Source organism: Paroedura picta, chromosome 5 (assembly GCF_049243985.1).
Source record: "Paroedura picta isolate Pp20150507F chromosome 5, Ppicta_v3.0, whole genome shotgun sequence".
NCBI lineage: Eukaryota > Metazoa > Chordata > Lepidosauria > Squamata > Gekkonidae > Paroedura > Paroedura picta.
The window spans coordinates 106,188,518-106,216,254 of record NC_135373.1 but is presented as its reverse complement, the minus strand read 5'-3'; the positions used below and the strand labels follow the sequence as shown (position 1 = coordinate 106,216,254).

At 43.7% G+C, this 27,737-nt stretch overlaps 1 protein-coding gene across 1 annotated transcript; it reads right to left on the bottom strand.

Annotated features, from left to right (window-relative positions):
- Positions 1-199: 199 nt before the first annotated feature.
- On the bottom strand, positions 200-26,916 carry ALDH1L2 (aldehyde dehydrogenase 1 family member L2). Its single transcript, XM_077339719.1, has 23 exons — positions 26,672-26,916; positions 22,208-22,352; positions 20,545-20,779; positions 19,016-19,181; positions 17,660-17,761; positions 16,363-16,452; positions 14,583-14,717; positions 13,753-13,878; positions 13,130-13,221; positions 12,244-12,391; positions 11,158-11,277; positions 9,963-10,090; positions 9,233-9,383; positions 8,362-8,432; positions 8,133-8,238; positions 7,213-7,300; positions 6,981-7,074; positions 6,163-6,262; positions 5,111-5,209; positions 3,927-4,092; positions 2,796-2,901; positions 2,317-2,516; positions 200-1,009 (listed from the first exon to the last, which is right to left on the bottom strand). Exons 1-23 carry the CDS (start codon positions 26,720-26,722, stop codon positions 954-956), a joined length of 2,775 nt encoding a protein of 924 aa, XP_077195834.1. The 5' UTR covers positions 26,723-26,916; the 3' UTR covers positions 200-953.
- Positions 26,917-27,737: the final 821 nt, after the last annotated feature.

Genomic DNA, 27,737 nt, shown 5'->3' with positions numbered 1-27,737 from the left:
TGTGTTGCCTGCCATTAGTTTTTCAGAATACGTATCCAGCAGAAACAATGTAGGATTTTTCCAGCTATCTCTTGTAGTTCTGGAAAGGTGGACAAGGCTGCCAATAGTACACTGTAATAGTACAACGTTTTTCTTTTCCCTCTCTCTTCTTTGCCAAACAAAAGCAGAGGTTGGGCAGCAGCATGCAATGAAGAAATACTTCTTTCACGATTGTAAAGCACGCACGATTTAATGTGATTTGCATTCTCAACTCAGTTGATTACATGTTCTTTATTGGCAAACAGATTATAAAAGTTTTGCTATAGCTTTTATATGCATAGTTTAACACAGATGTCGAGCTCTGTATATCCTATTAAGGGCACTTCTTTGAACTTATTTACAATGTTTATAGCCACATGGCTTTCTATGCTGCTTAAGATATGCTGCATTTGTATCACAGAACCAAAGAAGCTTAATGCTGGTGTAACGCACAGTTTTAGAAACTTGTCAAGAAATCCGTTGGACAGAACAAGCAATCTGACACGCTGCTTTTTACTTAGGAAGCTGAAAACTTGAGTACTGTTACATGGATTTGAGTCCATCACTGGATGTTCAGTAGCCTTGTAAATGAGCATTCCAGTTAACTGTAGTGGATAATAGAGCCAAGACAAAGGGGCTATAGCTGAAAGTGGATTATTTCATGGAAAAGCCTGTGACTCACCTGAGCGTTCCTACCAAAATATCAGATTTTACTAGTGGATGCAGGTAATACAGTGTTTGGCAACAAATGATATAACTGAAGAGCAAATGTCTAACTCCTGTAAGGAATGCAGATATTCTTCCCTGGCTCAGTGGGACGAGGTTCTGGTTTTTATAATGCCGAGAAATGTCTCTTAACAGTTTTGTCTGCCTTTCTGCCTTGTGCTTGAGGAAATTCCAGTCGAATTTATCAGCAAAGGGAATTGCTTTTGTAATTAATATTCTACTGTTACTGCTTTTGTTCTGAGGTACTCGTGAAGTGCTTCTTCACCTGAAAGAAACCAAAGTGTTAAAGAACTGTAGGCCGCAAGAGTTTGGTTCAATTTCTGTGTTTACAGAGTTGACAAAAAAACCCCTCCCAATTAGGAAATCTACTCCAACGTTTCTTCACTTATTTTTCTTTAGACATATAAATTGAGTTCAGAGTGTTTCTGGTTTGTAATGGGAGCGGCATTTCTCTGTAACCTCTTCCACTAGATTCCAGAAGTGAATGGTATTTCTTCACCATTCCCTTCCTATTTTGTTGCAATTGAATTTACTGCTGTATAAAAAACGAACAGTAGAACACAGGCTTTCAGATTTTCTATCTGCGGGGACCTTGTATTACAGAGAACCCTGGGATACATTGCACTCGTTTCATGTGCTGAATTGTAGGGTCCTGCTCAGTTCAGGAAAAGATGGGGGGGGGGCATCAAGCTGTCCTTTCCACCGCTTTTGATCTGTGTTCATCTATCCTGGATTACTGGATGCAGTTAGGAAACAGATCAATCATACGAACAACTTAACTGCAAACTCACTTGGGACCATATTATTACATTTATAAACTGCCCCTATCAAACCTGTCATCTTGGGGCGGTTTACAGCACTTGTAAATAAAGTCAATCAGTTAAAAACAAACAGTTCAAATCAACCAAACATTACTAATGATACTAAAATTGTATGCGAGGTCTCATTGGCTAGATGGTTTAGTTTAAGGTACTTGTATGAGCGGGAATGCAGAGCTGTCAGTATTGCAGCAGGGGAGGCCCATTGGTGCTTAGCTTCTTTGCATGTCTGAAGTAGCCTCAGCCATAAGCCTGGCGGAAGAGCTCTGTCTTGCAGGCCCTGTGGAACTGTGCTAGTTCCATTAGGGCCCTGATGTTCTCTGGGAGTTCATTCCACCAGGCAGGAACTGAGAAAGCCCTCCTTCTGGTTGAGGCCAGTTGGACTTTTGGGGGGCCAGGGACTACAGACAATTTACAGTTGCTGAGCAAAGTGCCCTCCAAGAGGACGTATTCAGACAGGCAGTCCCTTAGATACACTGGGCACAGACTGCCTATGTTCAAGCGAACCCAGAATTCCACTGGAAACCAATGCAACTGTCCCAGTATTGGTCTAAGATGGGCCTTCCATGGACTTCTGGTGTAACTTCTGGATTAGGGTCAAGAGTAGACCTGCCTAGAGCAAGTTACAGTAATCCAGTCTTGAAGTGACCATCACATGGATCACTGTGGGTATGTGTTTAATAGTTAATACCTAGCTTTAAAAAAACAAACCATTACTTTATAATGCTTTGTGTTTTTATGGATGGCTACTTACCTAAATCTTTTCCAAAGCCAGACTGTTTGAATCCACCAAATGGGGCCGCCACATCAGTTTTGTTATAGGTGTTAATAAAAACCGTTCCAGCTTCCAGTTTGTCGCTGACGTACAGAGCTTTGCCTATGTCTTTTGTGAAGACCCCCGAAGCCAAGCCGTATTCTGTTCTGTTGGCTCGTTCTAGCACCCCATCAACATCCCTGCAGTGAGAGAGAATAATTTGTGCTAGGTGAAGGGCCGTGGATCCTAATCTAGACCATGATACCCCATTTGAGTTTGTGGCCTTCTATTACCACTTGCCAAGGCTTAGTTGGTGTCATTCTTCTGTTACTAATTTCCCTGTAGAGAGGAGTCCTGTGAATGTAGCATTAACCCAACCTTTCCAAAACCAAAAATGTACCTGCTTTCATCAGCAGCATTCATAATCCTTGCACCAACAGAATAACAGTACTTGAACAGGTGACTACAGCAGGACATACCCATCTTTGAACTTGGAAATGACCATTACAGGGCCAAACGATTCTTCCTGTGCAATGTACATATGGTCTTCGACATCTGTCAGGATGGTAGGTTCCATGAAAAAGCCTGGTTGGAGAGAAGGCAATGGAGAATCATGCAAATTTTGAAATCTCAGGGACTTTTGCAGGATCAGTGGTGCTGTGATGGACATTGTTTCCCCAAATTAAAAGTCATTTGCAATACCAGAAGTTAACTTGTGAATAACTTGCCTAAGGATTTTGCATAGTTGATTTAAAAGGTTACTGTTATTTGATTGAGGGCCTTGCCTGTATCTTTACCCTTAGACGACTCAAAGGATTTGGATGTCCAAGCATTCAAATGCAGATGTTTTGGTTAGCTCATAAGCACTGCATTTGCTAATTCAAAGTACGATTGCTTTATAATGTGGGAGTCCCTAGGTACCATAGGAACCTTCTGCTGCTGTTCTAAATATGAGATTAAGGGAGGGTACAACTCGCTGCACTGGTTTCTGTCATAGGAATCCTAATGATACTCTACTCTCACTAAGTACAGAGCAATTTGGCCAATGCAAGTCTGGTTTTATACTCAAGCTTTTTACAGCCCACATGCTTTATTACAGAAGACTGTAGGTTACAGAAGAACATTTCCAGCATAGTTACTTGATTTGGTTCTCTTTAGCTTCCATCATTCCTGAAGTCCCACCTAAAACTGTTCCCTATCTTCACCAACAGAACATGAAAACATGACAGCTGCAGGGTTTCTTGGAAGATACATTAGCACCTGACCCGCTCCAATCTAGTATCCAATCTGGCCTTGGGGTACAGATAGCTCTATTCACCCTGACAGACTACCCCCAGCGAAAGCTGGATCTAGGCGGGTCAGTGCTGCTGTTTCTATTAGATCTGACAGCAACGTTGATCAAGGGGTCTTGGCTCACTACCTAGCCAGCATGGGGAAACAAGGCACATCCCTTCGATAGCTGCAGTCTTTTCTCCATGTTCAGGGACAGAGAGTGGTGCTTGGGGGGCGCACCTCCCAGCATAGTGCCCTAAATTGTGGGGTCCTGCGGGAAGAAATACTCTCCCCAGTGTTATTTAACATCTACAAGCCTACTTTAGGCCTTGTTTTACCTGGTCTGCATACTTGTCTTCCTCCATGCACTAATGTGGCACCTTCTTTCACCCCAAGTTCACAGTATTCCAGCAGTTTTAGTAGATGAGCCTTATGGTTCTGGGGCCCGTGGTCCGTGGATCTGTCCAGTGGATCGCCGATTTTCATTTTTTTGGTTTCTTCCACCTACAGGTTACCCACAGATGGTGTGTGTGAGAGAATCACATGGTAGAAGACGATGGTGGTGATTTTCGGGGGACAATGCCATGATCCTAGCTAAAGCAGCAGTGTGTGCCATGGTGTTTAAAGGTTGTTGGTGGATAAGAGGAAGGTGTTCCTCTGTGTCATAGAACTCCCATAACAGGGTGTCTGTTGTGGGGAGAGGAATGGGAAGGCGACTGTAAGCCGCTTTGAGCCTTCTTCGGGTAGGGAAAAGCGGCATATAAGAACCAACTCTTGTGCTTCTAAAGGAGAGTTTTCATGGTGCTCTGCTTTTCCAGAAGCATGAAGGCATTATTATTTATTTCATCGTACTGTTATCCCCCCAGTCTTCCAAGGAGCCTCAGGGCAGCAAATGTGATTTCCCTCCACCATTTGGTCCTCACAGCAACTAGACAGAGGACTGACCCAAGCTCTCCCCATCAATTTCATGGCAAGCAATGTTTGGAACCTGGTCTTTTTTATTTGCTAAACCTTTCATATCCTTCTTTTCCTGGTGGATCAAGGTGGTTATTAACACTCCCAACCATTACACCATTCTGGCCATCTTTGTACAACAGACTGTGTGTTTTTGGCTCCAGGATTCCTTTCCCTTCTAACTACAGCTTGAGCTGTCATGATACCTTAATGGTTATTAACAGACTCGTTCACAGTGAACCCTTCCTCATAGCAGATAATTTCCCCCGTCTTTGACAGGACAGGGAAAGCCAGCTGCAGTCCACGCAAGTGCCCCTCCAGTTAAAAGGCTTTCAAATAGCTGTGGAGAAAGACCTTTCTCTCCTTGACTTCCAGGATGGCCACTGTCAGAGAGGACTGAACTAAACACACCAGTCAGGTGTGGAACAACTTGAAATGTGCAGTGAACATCAGTGGCTTAGCCTCAGCTGCCACACATCCAGAAACACCAGTGCCAGCACTTTAAGACCACAGTGTTAGCGTATTAAAGCAGAACCATTTTTAATCCTTAATGGCATCAACCCCTTACCACTCTCCTAACAAATTCATCATGAATGGATTCTTCCACAAACAGTCTCCCGGCCGCAATGCAGTTCTCCCCTTTGTTGAAGAAAACAGCCCCCATGCCCTGCATTGGAAGAAAAAAGATTATATGATATGGGGCTTTTGTTGTTAGTTTGTCTTGAAGCATTTGCCATACTTGCAAATATGACTAATTGACCCTACTGCTCTATACTGAGAATGATATGAAACACATTATTAACCAGAATGTCTGAGTGGAGGGAAGAACTGTCCCTATCACTCCAAAATCTGCCTGATATAATGCTGTGGGTTTCCTCCCAGACCCCCAGATCGGTTCAAGTCAGGATAATGAAGGGAAGATTGAAACTCCTTCTCCATGCATGCCACAGTCACTGTGTGAATCAGGCACCCCACACATGGCAATTAAGGAGAACCTGCAACTCGCATCTAGCTGTTACACAGACCCAAAGTCTTTAGTAGGTCTCAGTTCTAGAAGTATCACAATGTTGGATCTACAGGTCTACTGAGCCTCTTAGGTTTCCTCCTTGGAGAAGGCTATGGCTGTACTGGAGTAGGCTTGCAGGTAATATGAAAGGTCTCCTCTTGAGACGCTGGAGAGCCATAGTTGCTGTGATTCAGTATAAGGCAGCTTAATGTGCATTAGTGTTCACAGTTCTATCTTACTCTTCCATGGAGCTGTGTGGGTTTTATAGACCTCTGAGCAAAGTTTGAACCCAGTGACACCTTTTAAGACCAACAAAGAATATTTCATGTGCATGCACATGTTTTCAGATATACACAAAAACCTAGACCCAAAATTACATTTTGTTGGACTCGCCCTTTGTCCTGTTGCTTCAGAGCACCTGAACGTACTGGACAGTAACGCCTTGCATGATGTAAGAAGTGCATGTAGGCAATGCATGATGGCTCTCAAGGAGCTTCTGCTGCCCTCAGTAGTTTAAAGGTGCAAAAGAGCACTATGACCTAAAGTCACCATGGTCTGAAGCATTGACATAATGCATAATTAATATCAAGTAGTTTATCTAAAAGCAGACTTACCATCCTCACAGCTTTGTCAAGTTCACAGTCACTGAATATAATCAGTGGAGATTTTCCACCCAGTTCCAAGGAAACCTTCTTCAGGTTGCTGACTGCACAGCTAAAAAGAGTTTCAGCGTCATGAACAGGTTGCTGACTGCACAGCTAAAAAGAGTTTCAGCCCTTTCCTTAACAACCAGTCAGGGGAAACGATGCCCTGCCAAAACCTGAATCTCTCACTCTCCCCCAGAACATATCAAATGAGTCAAATAACTAAAATGACTATGCATATTTCAATGGGCATCTTAAGTTTACCTGGGCTCGGCCTCTCAAATTTAGTTGCCCTGCTTCGTCTTCACAGCTCACACTGGAGTGAAGAAGTTTGACTTTCCAGATGGGCTACAAAAGCTTACAGGGTGACCTTGGGCCAGTCATGCTTTCTCTTTCTTACCTATTTCACTGGTCTGTTGTGAGAATTTTAAAATAAAGAAACGGGGGAGAGAGCTATGTGTGCCCTCAGCCCAAATGGAATATTAAAAAAATCAATGAAACCTGGCCTCATTCATACATCCCTTCCCCACGCAATAAGAGGGTAAAGCCCATTCACGGAAATAGGCTCATGTTGATTGTGCTTTGTGCTAATGGTGGAAGAAGCCCTCATTGCAGGCTCCTGAGAGTGCTCCCAAAAGTGTGTGTAACTACAGGCATTTGGGGCAGGATCCCCCAAATGGTGGGGGGGGGGGAGATTCTCACGCATAGTAGGAGTCATGCAGTTTGGAGCATGGGAGCCCTGCAAATATGAACATTTGAAAATGGTAAGAATCCTGAAAACACTTCACCTCTTCATGATCTGTTTCCCAATTGGTGTTGAGCCAGTAAATCCAAGTTTACGAATGTCTGGGTGTTCAGACAAGCGTTGTCCTACTAAACCACCTAGATGAAATATGCAAAGTGAAGCAGAATGAATCTTCATGTAGTTTGGGACTGTCTAGTTGTTTAACTGTATCACACTCCACTCCACCCAAGCTAGGCTTTCAACAGGAAATCTCTCATTTACATCACTGTTTTTACCTGAACCAGGTAGAATATTTATAACACCCTTGGGAAATCCTGCTTTGACTGAGAGCTCTGCAAACTTCAAGGCAGTCAGAGGAGTGACCTAAGTAAAAAATGCATAGAAAAACCAGGTTGATGGAGTATATGTAGTAAAACATTTCAACGCGGTAGGGTTCTGGCTTTACAACTTCACTGTGATTCTCTAATACCTTTCACTGTCCTTGTTTCAGTCCAGTCCTTGCTACTAAATATGTCATCAAGTTTAATTTGTTTTTAAGGTGTAAATGCTAAATTACTTTTAACGAAGACTGTTTCATGTATCGTTGACTAGTTTGAATGTAAACCGCCCTGAGCCTTTGGGGAGGGCGGTATATAAATCTAAATAAATAAAATAAATAAAATAAAATAAATAAATAAATAAATTACTTTTACTGTTTTAGATAATCATGGGGAAAAAGCCCAGTTCTTTTATGAAAGAGCAGGAACTTTCCTAAACCCAGTTCATTCCACCTCAGCTATAAATAATGGGCCCATGTGGCACAAAATAGTTAAACATCTGAGACATACATGAATTGAAAAGGGAAGATTTTTTAAATGATGAGAATGAGTGGAGAGAGCTAATAAACAAAACTAGAAAAAGATGGAAATGGGAAGAAGGCATCGGGCAGGGGAGTGTGACCTGCCATATTGTTAGATGCATCATTGCCTTGTCAAAATATTTCGGTAAATTTATTCCATACTGCAGGGAAAGTGTGCAGGACAGGCATCTGTTATATGTCATTTTACCCTTGACACAGAGATCTAATATATGGATGAACCATTGGTCTGCTCAGCATGCTATATATGATTTCCAGTATTGAATGACAAGAGATTGCTGACCCCTGTTTTAGAGCAACATCCTGTCTGAAGTCATGACTGGCCCTTCTGAATGTTACCTGTGCTGGTTTCAGAACTAAGGTGTTGCCAGCAGCCAAACATGCTGCACTTTTCCATGCAAGCATCATCAGCGGATAATTCCAAGGAATGACAATTGCGCAGACACTGTAATTTGAAGGGGGGAAAAGAAGATAGTATAGAAACAATATTAGGTTTCAAAACATAGACTGAGGAGCTTTTGCAACTAGTTCAAGTCCACTTCCAGTAGCAAAAAATAATTAATCTTACCCTAAAGGTTCTTTCTTGGTGAATGTTAAATTATGATTTGGACGTGCATGGTTAATTGGGATGGTAGTCCCCTAAACAAGAACCAAGAAAAGAATCACACACACTTATACATAGAGATTTGCCATTTGAATTCCGGGGAAATTTGTGCTAGGACGGAAGACCACAATAAAAGTCGCAATCTGATAGATGTCAGGTGAAGAGGCAGCCACTCGGTAGAGGCACTCAGTCCAAAAGAGGGACCTGCCACATACCAGTCCAAGCCAGGTGCTATTCCTGGTTCTTATACATCAGCTCCCAGTTCAGAGTAGCTAGCAAAGTCTACACGTTCTGTTTATCACTGTCTATATATCATCCTAATAGAGCCTCTTGTGGCGCAGAGTGGTAAGGCAGCAGTCATGCAGTCTGAAAGCTCAGCTCATGAAGCTGGGAGTTTGATCCCAGCAGCCGGCTCAGGGTTGACTCAGCCTTCCATCCTCCCGAGGTCAGTAAAATGAGTACCCAGCTTGTTGGGGGGTAAACGGTAATGACTGGGGAAGGCACTGGCAAACCACCCCATATTGAGTCTGCCATGAAAACGCTAGAGGGCATCACCCCAAGGGTCAGACATGACTCGGTGCTTGCACAGGGGATACCTTTACCTTTACCTTTTATATATCATCCTCTCTTTTGGTGAACTCAGCAGGAGCCAGCTCTGACAATGTGATCTTCTTGCACCTGAAATGATACCTTTTGAAGGGATTTCGTTGTTCATGCCATACATGAGTGGCATATAAGGTGCTTGAGACTGGTTATCCAGAACGTACTTCAGTATACAAAAGTTTACTATCATTTTGTTCCCTAAAGATTGATGCCAGCTCCAATATTAGCTTGCCTGTATTTTATCACACCATCCTGCAAAGTATCGGAACGTTTGCACCGACATCCCTACGTGGGTCTTCAGAGCTAGAGTGTAAACAGCTCCTGAGTCGAGGGCTTCAATGGTTGCTAGCTCCTCTTGGTGTTCCTCCATCAGATCTGCAAGTCTTTAAAACAGACACAGAACACAAAATGTAAAATGGCATGTCTGCCTGCAGATGTGTATGTTATGAGCCATCAAACTGAGTAACATAAGGTGACCCTATCGATTAAAGTCCTCCAGAAAGTTCTATCATGCTCAGTTTTTGTAAGATGACTACAGAGTCAATCCATCCTCTTCTCCTACAACTTTTCCTAGCATTGCTGTCTTTCCCCGTGAGTTTTGTCTTCCTTTTCATGATGTGACAATAGCCTTCAGTGAATTTCAAGGGGATTGATTGGCTGTTTTGACAAAGAATTATCATTGGCTGTATTTGGATGTGTGACACAGTTTACTAATGTAACAGAATTAATTTTTGCTATATATTCCCACCGTTCATGTAAGGAGTTAATTGTCTGAGGAAGAGTGTTTGCACTCGAAAGCTCACACCTTGAATAAATCTTTGTTGGTCTTAAAGGTGCTACTAGACTCTGATTCAATTACATTAGTATTGAGCTTACAGTATATACTGTGGAGGAAAAAAACTGATTCCATTCCAATGGAGCAGATCTGATTTTATAGAATACAAACATTAATCTTGCCATACCTGTACATTAACCTCCCTCGTTCTCTTGCATTCATTCTTCCCCATTCACCTTGCTCAAAGGCATTCTTTGCAGCTGCAACTGCTTTGTCAACATCACTGACTGTAGCAAAAGACACCTGGGCAATCACCTGTCATGAAGATCGGGAGATACTAGCTCATATTTTACTTTCATTTTAAGGTTTGCTCCCTTTACTTATTGATCCAAACAAGGCTTGTGTGGGGAGAGGGGCAAAGGAGAGAACCCATCATTCATCAGTGCACATTACTCAGTTTGCAGCCTGACCTATTGAAATAGATTGTGCCAGAACAGCAGACAGGGTTTCTTGCCTCCAGTTTCAATCCTGTGCATAAACTAGGTAGGATAGAGTAGCATTCATTCAAAAGACATTTATCCCACCACTATTCTTACAAGCCTGTTGGTTTACTGTATAAAGGATCAAATGATCATATAATAAAAATCCAAGACAAATAACAAAGACCAAACCCAACCTATTATTAAAACATAATAAAATGATCAAAGAACCCCTGCAACAGCATTAACCAAAACAGCCTGCAAAAACTACAGACCACTAGTAATAAGATGGTAGCTAAAATGAACTAAAGGGGGTCTAAATGACTTGTCTTGTATTGGGCACCCAAAAGAATGTAGGCCAGCCACTGTGTGCGGGAAGTTCTAGCAGTGGTTCTTAGCCTTCCGTATCCTGCTGATCACTCTGTCAAAGTACCTGGGTCCCAGCATGAAAGAAACAACCCCCCCCCCTCCACACACACACACTTTTTCTGAGAAGGACCTTTATATGGTTACAGGCATTCCATTGTTATAGTTACCATTTATGGCAAGTTTTAAAGACATTAAAGAAAATACAGAAGTATTGCTGAGAACCAAGTCTATTGTCCTGGCTTTCATGGATAATCCCAACCAGGTAGAGTTGCCAGAAGACTTAAAGGCAGACGCAGGGATTGAGCAAAAGCAAATTCTTAGTCATTGTTATGAAAATTCTTCATCCCATTTAGACAACCTCAGTTTACCTCTGCTGGAGAAACATAGTATAGGTGCTACCACTAAGAAGGCCCTGTCTCTGGTGCCCTGCCCCCACCTCCCCGGAGTTCAGAACATGGGGGCATGCAGAGCAGAGCTGCAAATAATGACTTCTGTGGACCGGAAGGCACAATGTACATCATGTGATTGACTTACCGATCCATCTGTTGGATTTATAGAGTCATATGTTTTGCCGTCTTCGGCATCTATGAATTGTCCGTTGATAAAACACTGATATGGCATCTTTACCGTCATATTGTTGACATCTTTTGAAACCTGACAACATAAGAAATCATAAGTTTTAATTTGATTATCAGATCACACTAATGTGTTGAAAATTGATTAAAAACTATACCTGTCTTCAACAAGATTGTCCAAATACCTAGGGGCATGAGAACAAGACTTGTCACACCACTAAAGAAATATATAGGATAGGGGTGTTTGATTACATTCAGACATTACAGCTTTGGGGTTGTTGTTTTTTTGTGATAAGCAGAAGCATGATATATTTCATTGTTCATGTACTCTTCCCTTCCCAGCTGCATGCAGATCAGAAATTGAAGATTTAAGGTCTTCAGATTTAAGGTCTTGAGTTTGTGAGGATATGGCCATCTGCAATCAGTGGCAAACCACCCCGTATTGAGTCTGCCATGAAAACGCTAGAGGGCGTCACCCCAAGGGTCAGACATGACCCGGTGCTTGCACAAGGGATACCTTTACCTTAATTAAATTCTTTAATCTCATTTTTTTAATCATTCATTTGTATTTATGTAGCAAAGCTGACCTGGGCATTTTTTGCCCCCTCTGGGTCACTGTAGGATAGGGAGGATTGCCTGTCTTCATGGGCCTGCAGCAAGACAGGCCCTGTTGGCCCCTGCAGCAGGCTAAGGGAACACAGATTCTCCTGCATTCCCTTAGCCTGGAGCAAATGAGGGCCCAATTTGCAGCAGGCCCCAGAGGGGGCTGGCTCAGGGGCTGCATCATGTGGAAGTGGGGATTAACTCTGCTTCCATATGTGCACTCTCTCAGCCTTTTCTGCTTATGTGGAATGGGGCAGTCCCTCATTTAAAGCCATGGAACTTCTATGTTGTCTGGACTCCATGGATATAAATCTGGCTGGCAAATGTGGTGTGCAAAGGGCACAGAAATGCAGTACAACCCTCCAGAAGGTCCATGCAGCAAACAAAATTCCTCCATCCCCAATTTCTTCATGCAGCAGAGTTAAGTGAAAAATCAACTTACATAATCTATTACTAGTTCTTCTTCCTTATCTTCCCCTCGATATTTCCGGACAACCATTTGGATAAAATCTCCAAACTTGGGCGCCATATAGACATCTTCATTTTGTAGTTCAAGGCCACCACACTTTTGCTTAATCTCTTCAATCATCCTTAAGGCATAAGAAGAAGAGTTGGGTTTTACATCCTGCTTTTCACTACCGGAAGGAATCCCAGAATGGTCTCCCCCTTCTTCTCCCCACAACAAACAATGAAAAAGAGGATTTTTATGTGATTTTTTTTTGTATCTCCTGCAATCTTCCAAGATGGGGCTGCAATGTGGAAAACACACTCAAACACTAGTTGCTTCAGTAAGGGTTTTGGAACAATATCCTTTTAAGTGGAGAAGTCAGACCTGGTGGCTTGAAAGCCAGCAAGTCAGCAGGAAAGCAATTCAGTGGTTCAGTTAAACAAGAGGGATTCATGCTACTCACAAGCAGCTCCAGCTACTCTCAAGTTGCTAATTTTGACAAGTAAAGATAGATGGCAGTAATATAAGGCCCAATGGTCCTTATATTCTTAGGGATATCTGAATTCCTACTGGTCTGAAAGTTATAACACATCTCCTGAGCATCTGCAGTGGCAATGCTGAAGCCAGCAAAAATTAGGTCAGTGGCTCCCTCGGTCTACAAACTGCACAGGGAGTAAAATGGCTGGTTATGATACTTGTAAGTGGTGTGTCAGAGGACCTCAGCTTGCTAAAAATGTCTGGGCCCTGAACAGCTTGCTGGGATAAGGTGCCCAGGGAGGGGGAGGGTCACATTCTGTCCTATATGGAGCACCTTGACACTTGGCTCCCTGTGTAGAAGAGGAGGGGGCTAGATCATGACTATTAGAGAAGAATGACTTACCTAACAACATCCATAGAGGATGCTCCAGATTTAAAGAAGTCAGTAGAGTCGTCAATTGCAGGAACATTGCTCAAAATTCCTTCCCAAATGGACTGCAAGAGAAAATATGTGAGGTGATGACACAAGCAAATCCATTGGTCAAGGTGGCCATAACAGTTGGGCCTTTCCTAGTCTCATTGACCCACTAGGTGAAGGACTGGCCTTCACTATCCAGATTAGGCACAGGAGTCTCCTGGCTGTTGAAATTTGTTCTGATTGCAGTTTTTGCTTACTGTTTTGCTTTTAGTGTACTTTGATATATTTCAAGCATGTCATTAAATTGTTTCAAACTCCAGAAATGCAGGTTGTCCCCAAAATTACTGTTTTTAAAACCTTACACCTTTGAATCAAGCACAGAGAGAGAGACCGATATTTACATGCATATTTAAGCAATCAGTTTGTTGTTGTGTCACCCTGATCCCTTTGTGAAGGGTGGCATAGAAATCGTATAAAAATAAATATATACCCACTTCAATGTACTCCAATAATCTTGCACTTGTGATATTGGATGGATTTGTCTCTACAGCAGCCATCATACTTAAATAAAGTTACATCTTTGTGGTTCTCAGATTTTGAAGAACTACCTTGATCTCTTCTGCCATCTTTTTCTCCTCTTCGGTAAGATCTATGGTGGACACCTCATCACTAGAAAAATATTTAGAAGCTGGGATCATCCTTCCATCTTCAAACTGTAGATTTCTTACCAGCAACTAGAGCAAAAGAAATACATATAACAGTGCAATCCTGACAAGGGTTACCCCCTTCTAAGTCAATGGGTTTAGAAGGGTGTAATTCTTCTTAGAGAGCCTCTTGTGGCGCAGAGTGGTAAGGCAGCAGTCATGCAGTCTGAAAGCACTGCCCATGAGGCTGGGAGTTCGATCCCAGCAGCCAGCTCAAGGTTGACTCAGCCTTCCATCCTTCCGAGGTTGGTAAAATGAGTACCCAGCTTGCTGGGGGGTAAACGGTAATGACTGGGGAAGGGAATGGCAAACCACCCCGCAGAGTCTGCCATTAAAATATTAGAGGGCATCACCCCAAGGGTCAGACATGACCCGGTGCTTGCACAGGGGATACCTTTACCTTTAATTCTTCTTAGGCCTGAAAGACAACTTGAAGACCAGGTGGAAAACACAAGAAACAGAACTTTGTTTCTATTATCATCATCATCATTATCATTATTATTATTTGATTTTTTTCCCGCCTCTCCCCGCAGGCTTGAGGCGGGTGACAATAATCTCAACCCCATTAAAAACCCCGTTCTAAACAGTTGCATCAGAATATCTGTTTTCAGTGCTATCACAAAGCTAGGACTTGTTTGGCATAAAAATTCACATACAATTCCACTTTCCTCCCGATGTTTTCCAAAGTCTGCTGTTACATCTTTCATTTAGTATCATGCTTCCCAAATGCCTACCATTTTTCTGTCATTGCCAAAAAGAACAAGCCCATTCTTGGTTACAAGTCCAGGTTGGGTGGCTCCTTCTATCGCCAGTTCTTCACCAGGGGGTGCTGAGCCGTCAAGTAATGATGACCCATAGAAAGTAACTTTCTACAAAACCAAAACAGAATGAACCATGAAATGATGATAAACGGTGATTAAGATGGCAACTTTTCCCTCAAGGAAGAAATGACAAATGCCTTTTTGAACGCTTTTACACTTTAGAGGTCCAATAGAGAAATTGTAGCTGTGGCGGTAGCTTTTCATGCAAAAGGTCCTTTGTTCAACCCCCAGCATCTGCCGTTAAAGGAACTTAGGTGCTAGGAAAGAGGTCCCTCTGGCTGAGGCCCTGGAGAGTTGCAGCCAGTCAGAACAGACAATGCTATGACCCGTCTGTTCCACATAATATATTTCTGGTAAGGCCTTGGAGGAGGAGCGTTTCTCATGGTTTAAGTGCCACTTATCACCCACTCAGGATGGCTGTTGCTTCCCTAAGATCCTCCTCCAACTGGCTTGCCTGTCTGTCCAGCAGCCTTCCACTTCCCAGCAAATCTCAGAGGCTGCAGATCCCTGCTGCATGAATGCTGCCCTTGCCAGTGAGTTCCCTTCCCAGGAGCCTCCAGTCTGCAGCCTTTCCTGGGCGGAGGGAGAGGCCATTTATATAATTCTTCCACACACACACCCAATCTAGTGCCCATTGTATTCCTGAATGCAACATGCTTGGCCCCTTGTCTCAACATAACACGGTGTCACATTTCTAAATACTTTATTATTCTTATGTCAGTATGAAATGATGAAAAACAACAAAGAGAGTTGTGGCCTCTTAAAGAGAAACAGATAGATTTAGTGGATGAAAAGAGTAGATTTAAGTGGGTGGCTGTGTTGGTCTGAATTAGCACAACAAAAATAGAGTCCAATAGCACTGTTTAGACCAACAAAGATTTATTCAAGGCCTGAGCTTTTGAGACTAGTCTGAGGAAGAGTGCATGCACACACAAACTCATGCCTTGAATAAATCTTTGTTGGTCTCAAAGGTGCCACCGGACTCTATTTTTTTTTGGGGGGGGGGGTTGGATGAAAAAAGTTGATTGCTAGCCTTAAGGTGCCACAGTGGCTCTCCAGGGTCTTAAGTAGAGGTCTTTCTCATCACCTGTTCCCTGATCCCATTAACCAGACATGCTGAAACTGGAACCTTTTTTGTGAACTATGGCCCCTTCCTATGGGCTTTATTACCCTTTCTCAAAAATCATGAATACTAAAGGAAAATGGGCTATATTATTCATTGTATACTATTGCTAATTGTGGTCTCTCTCTTTAAGGGATTGACAAATCTTGGGGAGAGGCAAAACAAAAACCTGCTCTTACCTTTTAATGAGCTGACCCTTTGAGAGAACTATTTCTTCTTTAAATCATGTCATACAAAGGAAATGTGTGAAAGCCAACAAATTCACCTAAAAGAATGCCTTTTGTTCAATGTTCGATTCAAGAGACAAAGCCAAAAAGTATTAACATTTCTTGTTCAACAACTTCTTTTACTCCATTGCTACCAAATCAACCCTATAGCAATCTAGCTGTATGATGCCCATACGTCACTAAACACTTGAGTCAATTTCTATGCTAATGATTATCTCCCATACAAGGAGACTTCTGCTGGTGCTCTTTTATGCTGGCAAAAAACATATCAACAGAATGGTTCCTTAGGAATCAACCATTTTTTCCTGACCCATAGTCATATTTTTATCAACACAGTGCTCACCTGACCATCAATCAGTGACCAAGCTCCAGGTACTTTATCATGCCCTCTGATCCAATTGTGTAAAGCTACTGCTGGTTGATCCCAAGAAATCTAAGAATCCAAGAGAAGAAGAGTTGGTTTTTATATGCCATTTTTCTCTACCAGAAGTGTTAAAGTGGCTCACAATCATCTTCCCTTTCCTCTCTTCACAACAGACACCCTGTGAGGTAGGTAAGGGTGAGAGAGCCCTGATATTACTTCTCGGTCAGAACAGCTTTATCAGTGCTGTGATGAACCCAATCAATGAATGAAGCAGTCAATTTGTGTATAAACTATGCTTAATTCTTTCTTTTGCTAATCAAGTATGTCAAAAAATGTAAGTATTACAAAACCCTTTAAAAGGACATAGAATACTAAAGCATCAGCATTAATTCAACAATGTGGGAGATTGCCTTGAATAGCTCGTATCATATCCTTGCAGTATATCCATTATGACATTTACAAAAGGAATGATAGAAGGAAAAATTGTATTTTTAAAAAAAATCCCATTACCACTGCAAACTCGAGGACGCTCTTCTGAAAGCAGGCCCCACTGAATAAAATGGGACTTACTTCCAAGTAGACTGGTCTGACAGAGGATGGGCTACTTTTCATTAGCTGCCGTAGGAAAAGAACAGCTGCGACATGCTAGTTTCTAATTATAAAGGGCTGTTATGAAGCCTTTCTGCACCTCCTTGGAATGCACACAAGCATATGGGTGAAGAGGTCAAATATCATATAGCAGTAATGTCTTCAACCTATTGCAATACAGCCAAATCACACATACATGGAACACGAATACAACATAAACACAATACTATGAAAGAGCAGACTTTCCTGTTCATCAATGAAAAGCATTTGGAACTGAATTTGAAGACCAGCAACGTCCCTTGTTTGGGTGTGTTTCTTTTTAAATTACAATGCCACGGCATTCAATAACCTTAGAATAAAGTTATGTTTACTCCCTGCAAAACGTATGAGGTGCAATAGATGAGCCTCCTGGGTTAGTGTGTCAGACTAGAATCTGGGAGACTCACATTGGAATCCCTACTCTCCCATGGAACCTTGCTGGATGATCGTAGGACTGCCACACACTCTCAGCCTGACTTACTGCCCTGAATTGTTGCAAGGTTTAAAAGGGAAAGGGAGAATTGTTGTGTGACGCCCTGAGATCCTTGGAGGAAGAGCCTGATAAAGTTTATCGACATCTTCCTCTTTTGGCTCTCTGCATCCAAAGGCAGAGCCACACCTTTGGCAGCAGCACCATTGCCAACATTACCTCTGCGTTTTCTTTCTTCTGGATGCCTTCATAAGTCGCCCCTTCTTCAGACTGGGGGACACGAGGGGCTTTACCATCAGCTATTAACTGCACGGCTTCTGCCTAAACAGCAACAACAAAAGGAATGTGGATTGTTCCAAGAGACTAATTTTTATCCTGGGTAGCATTTTTGAAATAGATCATCCAGAAAGCCCACTGTGCACTCTTTGCACAGTTATTCCAGACCAATGCAATGGAAATCAATTAGCTTAGATGGGTGTAAATCTGCATAGGATTGCACTGTGAGACACTCAAGGCAGGCAATGTGCTCTGATGGCAGTCCCAGAGACCAACACATCAACATTGTTCTAGGGCAGTAGCTGATGTCATGTACTGGTCCGGTGTCCATGAGTGATGACCATCAAGTGGTCTCAGTTCAGGTGTGAATTCACAGCATAGGCATCAGCTGAGCACACCACTGACTTTCAGCCACAGGCCACCGTTTGAAATAGAATTATGATAATAATGGCTGTCAGGACTTGCCTGCTTCAGTGTTAAACTCTCCTCCTTGGAGAAGGATTGCCTCCATATTCCATGCAAACTTGAGGCCCAGGTACAGCTGGATTCCCTGAGGGAAGCCTTAACGCTACTACTCAAAGGGACAGTCTAGAGAGCTGGTGGAGATGGAGAACCAGAAGCTCCAAATTACACCCATCTGCCTCAAAAGTCCTGCAGTGCTTCTCACCTAAACAAAAGAGGAAAGCTAGAACGAGGTGCGGGAGTGCACACCTGGGAGCTCAGGATATCTGGCTACCCAGTCTTACTTGGGTGGAAGGAGCTGAACTCTCAGTCTGGGCCAAATCAAAGCTATCACTCAAATAACAGAAAGGGTCATCAAGCCACTGCTTTCAGTTTCTCAAAGACTGTCACACTTTGCAGGCCCTTGCTTTCCACTCCAGTTACTGAATCTTCTGAACAGCTCCTGCACCAATCTGTTCTCACAGATTGTTGCTCCCCTGACCACATGACAGCCCTGCCTAGTTAGGAAATGGGACACTGGTCTACTTTACAGATATTTTTCAAACATTTGGGATGAGGCAGGAATTGCTCGAAAAAAATCTGTAAAGTAGACCAGTGTCCCATTTCCTAACTAAACTGGGGAGTTGCAGGATGTAAATTGTGGGACATAAAATGTGGGAGTGGTGGGATATAAGTTGAACCATAAATAAGAATTTTAAAACATTGCAGAATTAGCAAGAACTGTGGTGCCAATCTGTTCTGTGGTTTGTTTTTGTTGTCTTCTGTAGGGTAAAATCCAGCCAGCTGTCATTACAAGAACGAGCCAGTGTTGCTTGCAGGTAACCCAAACCTCCTTACCATAGCCTTTATTCCTTCTGGGAAAAGAAACCGATTATATAGGTCATCCACGGTATCATTCGGGCCAACGACACATTCCCGCTGCAGGAGAATTGGGCCAGTATCCAGACCATCATCTGCCCAGAAAATAGAAAATCCTGCTTTTTTGTCTCCTTGAATTAATGTCCTGATAACAAGTAAAGGAACATGAATAAGATCAAATCAAAAAGTTAGAAATAGTAAGGAATATCAGCATTTTTCTTTATCGGCCACAAGACAGGTATGTGGATGGCCTTATGCAAGAAGAAAGTGAAATAGAAATAATTTATTCATCAATTTGTGTAACTTCTGCACCATGACGTATAGGACTGTGAGCTTTAGGGCTGCAATCATGTGCATATCTAAAGTAAGACACACTGAAGTCATGGGAATACATTTCCAAATAGGCGTCATGTGCTGTATATATGCAACAATACAAAAAGGAGTCAGAATGGGTAAAATCTATAAGTCACTTTCCCCTTTGTTTGCCATTCCGGAGGCAGAGCAAGTGCGTAGAGAGACAGAGGAAGGGAAGAAGCTATGAGAATAAAACATGCCCCACCAACCCTTCTGTAAAGTGAGGGAAGCCTGTCATTCTCTATATCTCAGGATCCCAGGCTTTTATGATCTATTTCTTAGGGTTCCAGATAGCTTCCAGTCATTCTGAATAAAGAGCACCACATTTTGCCCCTGATTTTATGGTGACTAGCAGAGAAGTTATTTTCCAAAACTGATATCACGATCACCGCTAACTTTTGATGACAACCCTCATGGCCAAGAGGGTTTCAGTGGTTTTTGTGTTTGTCTTTTAACCAGAGTGAATTCTACTAGTTTGGAATACAAGGGACTCAAATTAGTGGCATCGTTCTCCTTTTTTATCTTCACAAGAACCCTATGAAGTAGGCTTGACAGAGAGGGGTTGTTAGCATATAAGAAGTCCAATTCTTGCGTGTATAAATACATAAAATAAATTTTTAATGAATTTTCTTTATTTACATAGTCAGTCCTGTTATTCTAGCTATAGTGATGGCACTGGATCTTTCAGCTGGCTAGTAAAAAACAATGGATGGCTTCCAAGCCCAGAGAAAATATGCGGACCATCAATAAAGAGGCTGTCCACAGCTCCTTGGAGATTGAAATCTGCGGGCTAGGGATTAGCCACTCATAAGATCCTCTTGTGAGTCCTCACCACACCAAATGAAGCAATCCTCTGGATGGTTGCTGGACCTGAGCAGTCCATCGGGTCCTTTTAGATCCTTACAAGGTCAGCCCTCTGCAATGGGCCAGGAAACAAATAGTATGTGGTTGGTAGCTATAACTCAGGTGTATATATTAGCCACAGTGAATGCCTTGCTTACCCCTTAGCTCTGCAATGTTTCTGCTGTGCAGTACTATATGGTTCTGCTCCTCCGGGGACGTTAATCTCTTATGCCTCCCCTGACATCCTTCTGACTCCCTCTCTCCTCCATCCATCATTTTAATATCTGTTCAGCTAGGCCTTGTTTACTCACCAGTTGATTGCAGATGCTCCTCGATGACGGGGAAGGATGGATGGATGGTAAATAATGGAGCCATGCTTTGGACTGTCAATAACATCCATGGGAATGAATTGAGTGCAGAAGGGAAGTACGTTCAGCTCTGCTCCAACAGATTTATAGGCTTCAATTACTTCTGGGATTGGTTTGCCTTTCACTCTCCACTTTGGAAGCTTAAATACAGGAGTTCCATCTTTTTCTGCAGCCGATGCTGGGGGCAGGGGGAAGGTAAATATTATTGTTCACTGATACAAAATGAAGAGCAATATGCATACACGGAAAACATGTAAGAGCATACTAGTGGTTCGAGTACTAAGCTACGATTCAAGAGACTCGGGTCTGAACTCGGGTCCCGACCTGGTGGAATGAACTCCTGGAGAAGCAGCAGGCCCTGTGGGAACTCTTGGTGTTCTGCAGGGCCTGCAAAATGGAGCTCTTCCGCAAGGTCTCTGGTTGAGGCCAAGCGGAAAGGAAGATCGTGGCCCCCCTATGGGAGTGGCGGTAGGGAATTCCACCTGTACCCTCTGTCACCTTTCCCCTCCAGGATGTATTATAGGGAGCATTATTAGCACTGGGATGAGTTTTGCCACCACATCTCCATTCCCATTGGGGTTTTGACTGTATTTTGTATTTGTTTTTATGTCTGTTTTAAGGGGTTTTATTGGGGTTTTATCCAGATGTCTGTAACCTGCCACGAGCCTTCGGGGAATGGCAGGCAATAGATAGTAGTAGTAGTAGTAGTAGTAGTAGTAGTAGTAGTAGTAGTAGTAGTAGTAGTAATACAGGTTCTGCTGTGAAGGCTTTCTAGGTAACCTTGAGCCAGTCATATACTCATCCAAGCCTACCTCACAAAGTTGTAGTGAGAATAAAATGGAGGAGACTTATATAAGCCACATTGGGTTCCAACTGGGGAAGAAGATGGTATAAATACACTACTCAAATAAATGAAGAAGAAGATCAAGATCTTATATGCCGCTTTTCTCTACCCAAAGAAGTCTCAAAGTGGCTTACAGTCACCTTCCCTTTCCTCTCCCTACAACAGACACCCTGTGGTTCCTCTAATATTACTAAGGAAGACTCTGCAGGAGAAAGCTGATGCTACCTTTGTAATGGGAACTGCTGCATCAAGGACCTCTCCCACATGGTTCTCAAATACAATCCGAACCTTTGGGACATGTGGGAGAAGCCCATGATGCGGAATCTGCACACACTGACATCACTCCTCCCAGCCAGTACGGCAACCTTGGCATACGGAAGAGGTCCTAGGGTTTGGAACTTATGTTGTGATGGGAGAGAGTTTGATTAACACTGCTATCCGAATTTAACTAAGTGGCTCCATAAAAGACAATGCTACAATAAATCGGTAAGACTACTGTGCCCTTATGTACTCTGTTGATTTTTCATTGTAATCCCATGTCGGGTGAAGCAGCCTGTAATGGGCTGATGGAATTCATTCAGCTCACGGCTGATAAGTGATCTGGGTGCCTGTGAAGCAACAGAGGCTGCTTCACAACAAACACAGCTGCAATGCATTCTCTGACTCATTAGCCCTGTGCAAAGAAGCATCAGCATGAAGTATCCTGGCTTAGGTAGGTCCCCACAATAAATATCATGCTCACTGTTCAATGCAAGTACTTACCCAGAGGGTCAGCCTTTCCATTTTTGTCTGGGACAGTGAACACGCCCACAACTTTGTGTCCTTCTTTTTGCAAGTGCTTGTAGACTTCTTGTCCAAAAAGACTCTGGCCTATTAAGGCAAGCTTTAGTTTATTTTGGTAAGAAGCCTGTCAACAAGAGTAAAAGCAAAGCACATTTCAGATTAATGGAAGCTACCAAATCTCCCCTGAAACAGGCTGATTAGCATGGATTTCCCCAGGAAGAAATGGGATCATAACATTTTATCATAGTGGACTAGATCTAATCAGTGCTTTTTGCTTACTGTCCATGGAGTCTCTTCTTTAGTACAACTTCAATCCCATTCCGGTCCCATGACCCCCAGCATAGCCTTTTGGGGTGGTCAAAGGAGACCTCGTTACTGATTTTCACCAGTAGAAAAGGGCTGGATTCAGCCTAGTGTCTGCTTAATTGTCCATGACTTTTTGCCACATGCACGATGATGATGTTATCCGTTCAGTTGTGTATGACCCTCAGCAATTCTATAGGAAAGTTTTCTCCATTCGTCTCTGTCTCTGACTGCTTCTTTCAGTTGGTTCATGGTCGTCCCTGTATCGGCTTTGATCGTGTTTTCTAACGAGTCTGATCGCATGATGTGTCCAAAGTGAGATTTAGTCGTAATATCTTGCCTTCCAATGACATAGTTGGTTTGCTCTTCTCTAAAACTCCACATGCATACACTTTATGAATTGTGTTTATTAAACATTTATCCCACCCTTCCTAACTTCTATCAGTGTGGCATCTTTCATTCAACAACCCTGCGAAAGAGGTTAGCGTACAAGAGTGACCATCCCCAGGCCATCCAGCAAGCTTCAAAGCAGAGGGAATGTATGAACCTGGGTTTTTCCACTACTCCATGTCAGTTATAGCTTCTCACCAAACTGGGATGGATCAATGAATAGTGGATCTACGGAGCAGGTTTTGGATGAGAAAATAGCAAAAGGGAGAAAGACAATGCCACTTCTCCCTTCATACTACGGTTGTTAACAGAAAAGTGACAGTGTGCATCTCGAAGGCACAAAACTTTCATTGCACATGTGAAACGATGTCTTCAAGTTCCTTAACAACCACAAGGACTTTGTGCAGATGGAGTATAAGAGAGTAGTGTACCCTATTATATATGACATTCACACAGCTGTCTATTCTGCTGCAAGGCTTTGTTTAGTTCTGGTGGCCAAATATATATCTGTGTGATCTCACAGGTCACCATACAACTTTTGCTACAGCATTACATCCGTATGTGTGTGTAAAATGCAATAAATTTGCGGTTGATTTATGGTGACTCCAGCTAAGGGCTTCCAAGGCACATGAGAAACACAGGTGGTTTATATTTGCCTTCCTCTGCAGAGTCTTCCTTCATTGTCTCTCACCCAAGTTCCAACCTTGCTTAGTTTCTGAGATCTGACAAGATCAGACTATGCCATTTCACTTTTCCTCTTCCCCATCACATCCACACAGGAGCAAACTTGGGAAAGTCTTGAAACCAGGTGGCGTGCATATATTTATTTATTTATTTATTTATTATTATTATTATATTTATATACCGCCCTCCCCGAGGGCTCAGGGCGGTTTATAGCTGGCTTAACCCATGTATGCTAGTGATAATAATCAGAGGAGGTATATATATGGGCAAATTGTTTGATTACTGACCTGTTGCACAGTGGCTGGCTGGCTACACAGTTATCAAATACACATCATAAAAAGAGCCTTAAGGAATGTCCTTCAGTTTTATTTAGCGAGTACAGATGACCAGCCTCCCTCCAGAGGATGGAACGGAATTTGGTTTTACTAGCATTCGCAAACTGCAGAACAAACAGGGAGTGCATATAGAGCTGTGCCTGAATTGCAATTTTTGTGTGTGACATGCTTGCACTTCTGCAGAGCATTAAGATGGCCATTGTGCCTTTTTTTGCGGGTGTGGAAACAGTCTCTGGTATTTGGGCTATATACAGAAAAAGAGAGAGAGAGCACAAAACGCAGTTGTCTAAACATTTGTAAAATAAATCAAGAGCCCAGTAGCACCTGAAACTTTGTTAGTCTTCAAGGTGCCCCTAGATTCCTGTTTAATTCCTCACTCCCTGTGATGAACAGCATCCTTATCCCTTAGCCCAGGGGTAGTCAACCTGTGGTCCTCCAGATGTCCATGGACTACAATTCCCAAGAGCCCCTGCCAGCAAATGCTGGCAGGGGCTCATGGGAATTGTAGTCCATGAATATCTGGAGGACCACAGATTGACTACCCTTGCCTTAGCCCACATGAGTTAGAAGACTCTCTTCCAAGGCAGGCCTGGGAACCAGCTACCTCTGCCTACCCTGCCCTATTGCAAAAGGATGCCTAGAGACCAAAGAATACGTGCAAGCCAGATTCAGCCCATCAGTACCTTCCATTTCAGCACTGTAATTAGGCTTCGTCTCCCACGTACACACCCACCCACACCCAAGTTTCCCACACATACTACTTTGTTTTCAAGGAAGCTGCAAAACTGCTTCCATTTCTGCAGGGTCTTCTTTCAGCTTTCCCATATGCTCTGAGAGGAAATCTGAAGCAAGCCCCTCCCCACCCAGACGCTACGTGCTCTCGCCAGCCATTCAGTCTCATAGTTAGCATTGCTGATGCAACTCCAAGGGGCTCAGATTCAGCCTTTTTACTATGGTGTGGATTTTTCATTCAGGCAGTAGGCAGCACACTGAGTAACATTATCAGGGCAAGCGTGGTGTTTGCAGTAGGGCCCAGGAAACCTGGCTTTCAATCCCCACTCACCATGGAACTTACAGGCTGACCTCAGGCCAGTCATTCCCTCTCAACTTCACAAGGTTGTTGTGGAGAAAGGTAGAGCCATATATGCTACCCCAAGCTCTTCGAAGGAAGCAGGGGATAAAAACATGCTAAATAAATCACAAACCAAATATGGAATCTATCTAAACTTCACGAAAGCAACGGTTATTTCATTGCTTAGTTTGTCCTAACTTTTGTATGGTATAAGTATATGGATGGGGCTTTCTGCACAACACCTGGAAAAGGAATGCAACTTTACCACCTCAAGAGACTTTTTCATTGACAAGAGCACGATATCCTTTAAGTAGCCCTGCTGCAGGCTGAAAGCACCCTAACGTCAAGGGTCCAGGCTGGGCTGATCTCATTGGATCTTGCACGCTCAGTAGGGTCAGTCTTGGTTAGCACTTGGCTAGGCAGCCCCCAAGAAGTTCGGGGTTGGTATGCAGAGGCCAACCACCTCTGTTTGTTTCTTGCCATGAAAGCACTATAGGGTTGCCATTCGTTGCCTGTGATTTGATAGGACTTTGTGCCACAGGGGTAGTCAAACTGCGGCCCCCAAGATGTCCATGGACTACAATTCCCATGAGCCCCTGCCAGCATTCTCTGGTTCATGGGAATTGTAGTCCATGGACATCTGGAGGGCCGCAGTTTGACTACCCCTGGAGGGATCACTTCATTACTGGAAGAAATAAAACCGACTTGATATGATCTTTTATGTATCACTTTGCATCACGTCACAGGAGAGTGCTTAACCTAAAAAAATGTTTAAAATCCTCGACAACTAAATGATGTGAGCTTAAGGTAGAAGTTATGGTGCATGCTGCTGCATGCTCACACATCACTTCTGCAAACATATTCAATCCCAAACGTACAGTAATCGCCTGTTTTGTGTAGTGGAGGCTTGGTCTTGGCAAAGTGCCCTTCAAACCCTCACCCATGCAGGAATAATATGACTTTTGTCCAGTCGCTATCCCTCAGCCTAAACCTCGGCACAGGGCTAGGTTACTAATATGATTGATACATAAAACATAGCAATGAACGTGCTCTCAAGTGTTGCATTTTCCCATGCTTTAAAAAAATCCCTGCACTTGGAGCAACCTAAGGGAAATTATTCCCATCACAGCCAAGAAGGCAGATGTGCACAAAAGTCAAGAAGCAAGTGAGCGATTTGCTGCATGCATTCACACATCTCCACAGAGAATCTCTTGTCCACGGACCCAAAAAGAATGACCTGTCCGTAGCAGACAGGCTGATACAGGTAAATATTGCCCACACGCAAAGGCAGCATTTGGTAAATGCTCTCTGGCCAAGCATTACAGCTCAGGGTGTTGCCCTTTGAAAAACAGGAGCATCAGGCAGAAAAAAAAGGAACTCCTGGGAATGCTAGCGCTTGACCGAGCACCTCTGCCCAAATTCATGTGACAAGTTGTTGGCTTTTTTAAATCCTGCTGCCAAAGCTCCAGGGACGGTCCTCCCCATCCATCCTGCACCCATCCTGCATATCTTTTCTGGCCAAGCGCAAAAATAAAACGGAACAACACGTTAACATCGCGGTCTTGCTGCAATGGGGGCCGGCATACATACATGCACGCACGCACCTATCCATCCCTCCATCCCTCCCTCCATCCCTCCGGCTCCCTGTCACGGACTCACCGTGGCCGTGTTGGAGAATTGCCTCAGCAAATGGTTGGTTCTCCCGAGCATTCTGGGCGCGAGGGGGAGATCTGGCTGCGCAGGGCCGGACCGATGGGCAGGAAAGGCAAGATTGCGCGGCGGAGCCCGGCTCCTCGGTGCCCAGCAGAGAGCCCGCGAGCGGCGGCGGCAGCAGCAGCAGAGCCTGGCGTCTGATGCAACAGACAGGCTGCCATTGGCTCCCGGCCAGGTCTCTCTCCGCGTTCCCGACGGCCGCGCGCAAACGAACGGGAGGCGCGCCAGCCAAGCAGCGAGAGGGGTGGGCGAGCGCCTGCTTGCTCAGCCTTCCCTCCCAAGCAGCGCGTAGTTTTGGGGAAGGGCATGGGAGTGGGGAACGCGTTTGTAGTCCTGTGGCCTAATCGCAGGAGTTTCTGGCCTGCCCTCCTCTTTCTTCCCTGGCTGTGTGAAGCAGGCAGACAGACATTCAACAGGGTACAGTTCCTGGGATACTTGGACAAGCCAGGAGATTGCAAAAGCAGGTTTCTTTTACCCTGCTTTTCAGTACTTGAAGGAGGCTCAAAACAGCTTACAAACACCTTTGCTTTCCTCACCCCTACCACAGACACCCGGTTAGGGTAGGTAGGTGCTAAGAGAGCTTTGAGAGAACTGCACTGTGTTAACAGTTCTAAGAGAACTGTGACTAGCCCTAGGGCAACCCAGCCGGCTGCATGTGGAAGAATGGGGAATCAAACCCGGTTCTCCAGATTAGAGTCTGCTGCTCTTAACCACTGCACCACACTGGCTCTCTAAGATACGGATTATTTATTTACATAAAATAGCCAACCACCAGGAGCTGACTGCAAATCTCCTGGAAATACAACTGATCTCCCCTGGAGAAAAAAGGCTGCTTCAGACGGTGGACTCTATGGCTGTGCTGGATCTCTCCAGGCTCCACCTCCAGGTATTCCCGAGCCCAGAGCTGGCAACCCAATTCCCCAGTGGGGAGCCGGCTACAGAAAGCACTGGGGCTCTGCCCCCTCTGACTGTCGGAAATTTTACTAAGTCACAACTTTGTATCTCTCTGCCT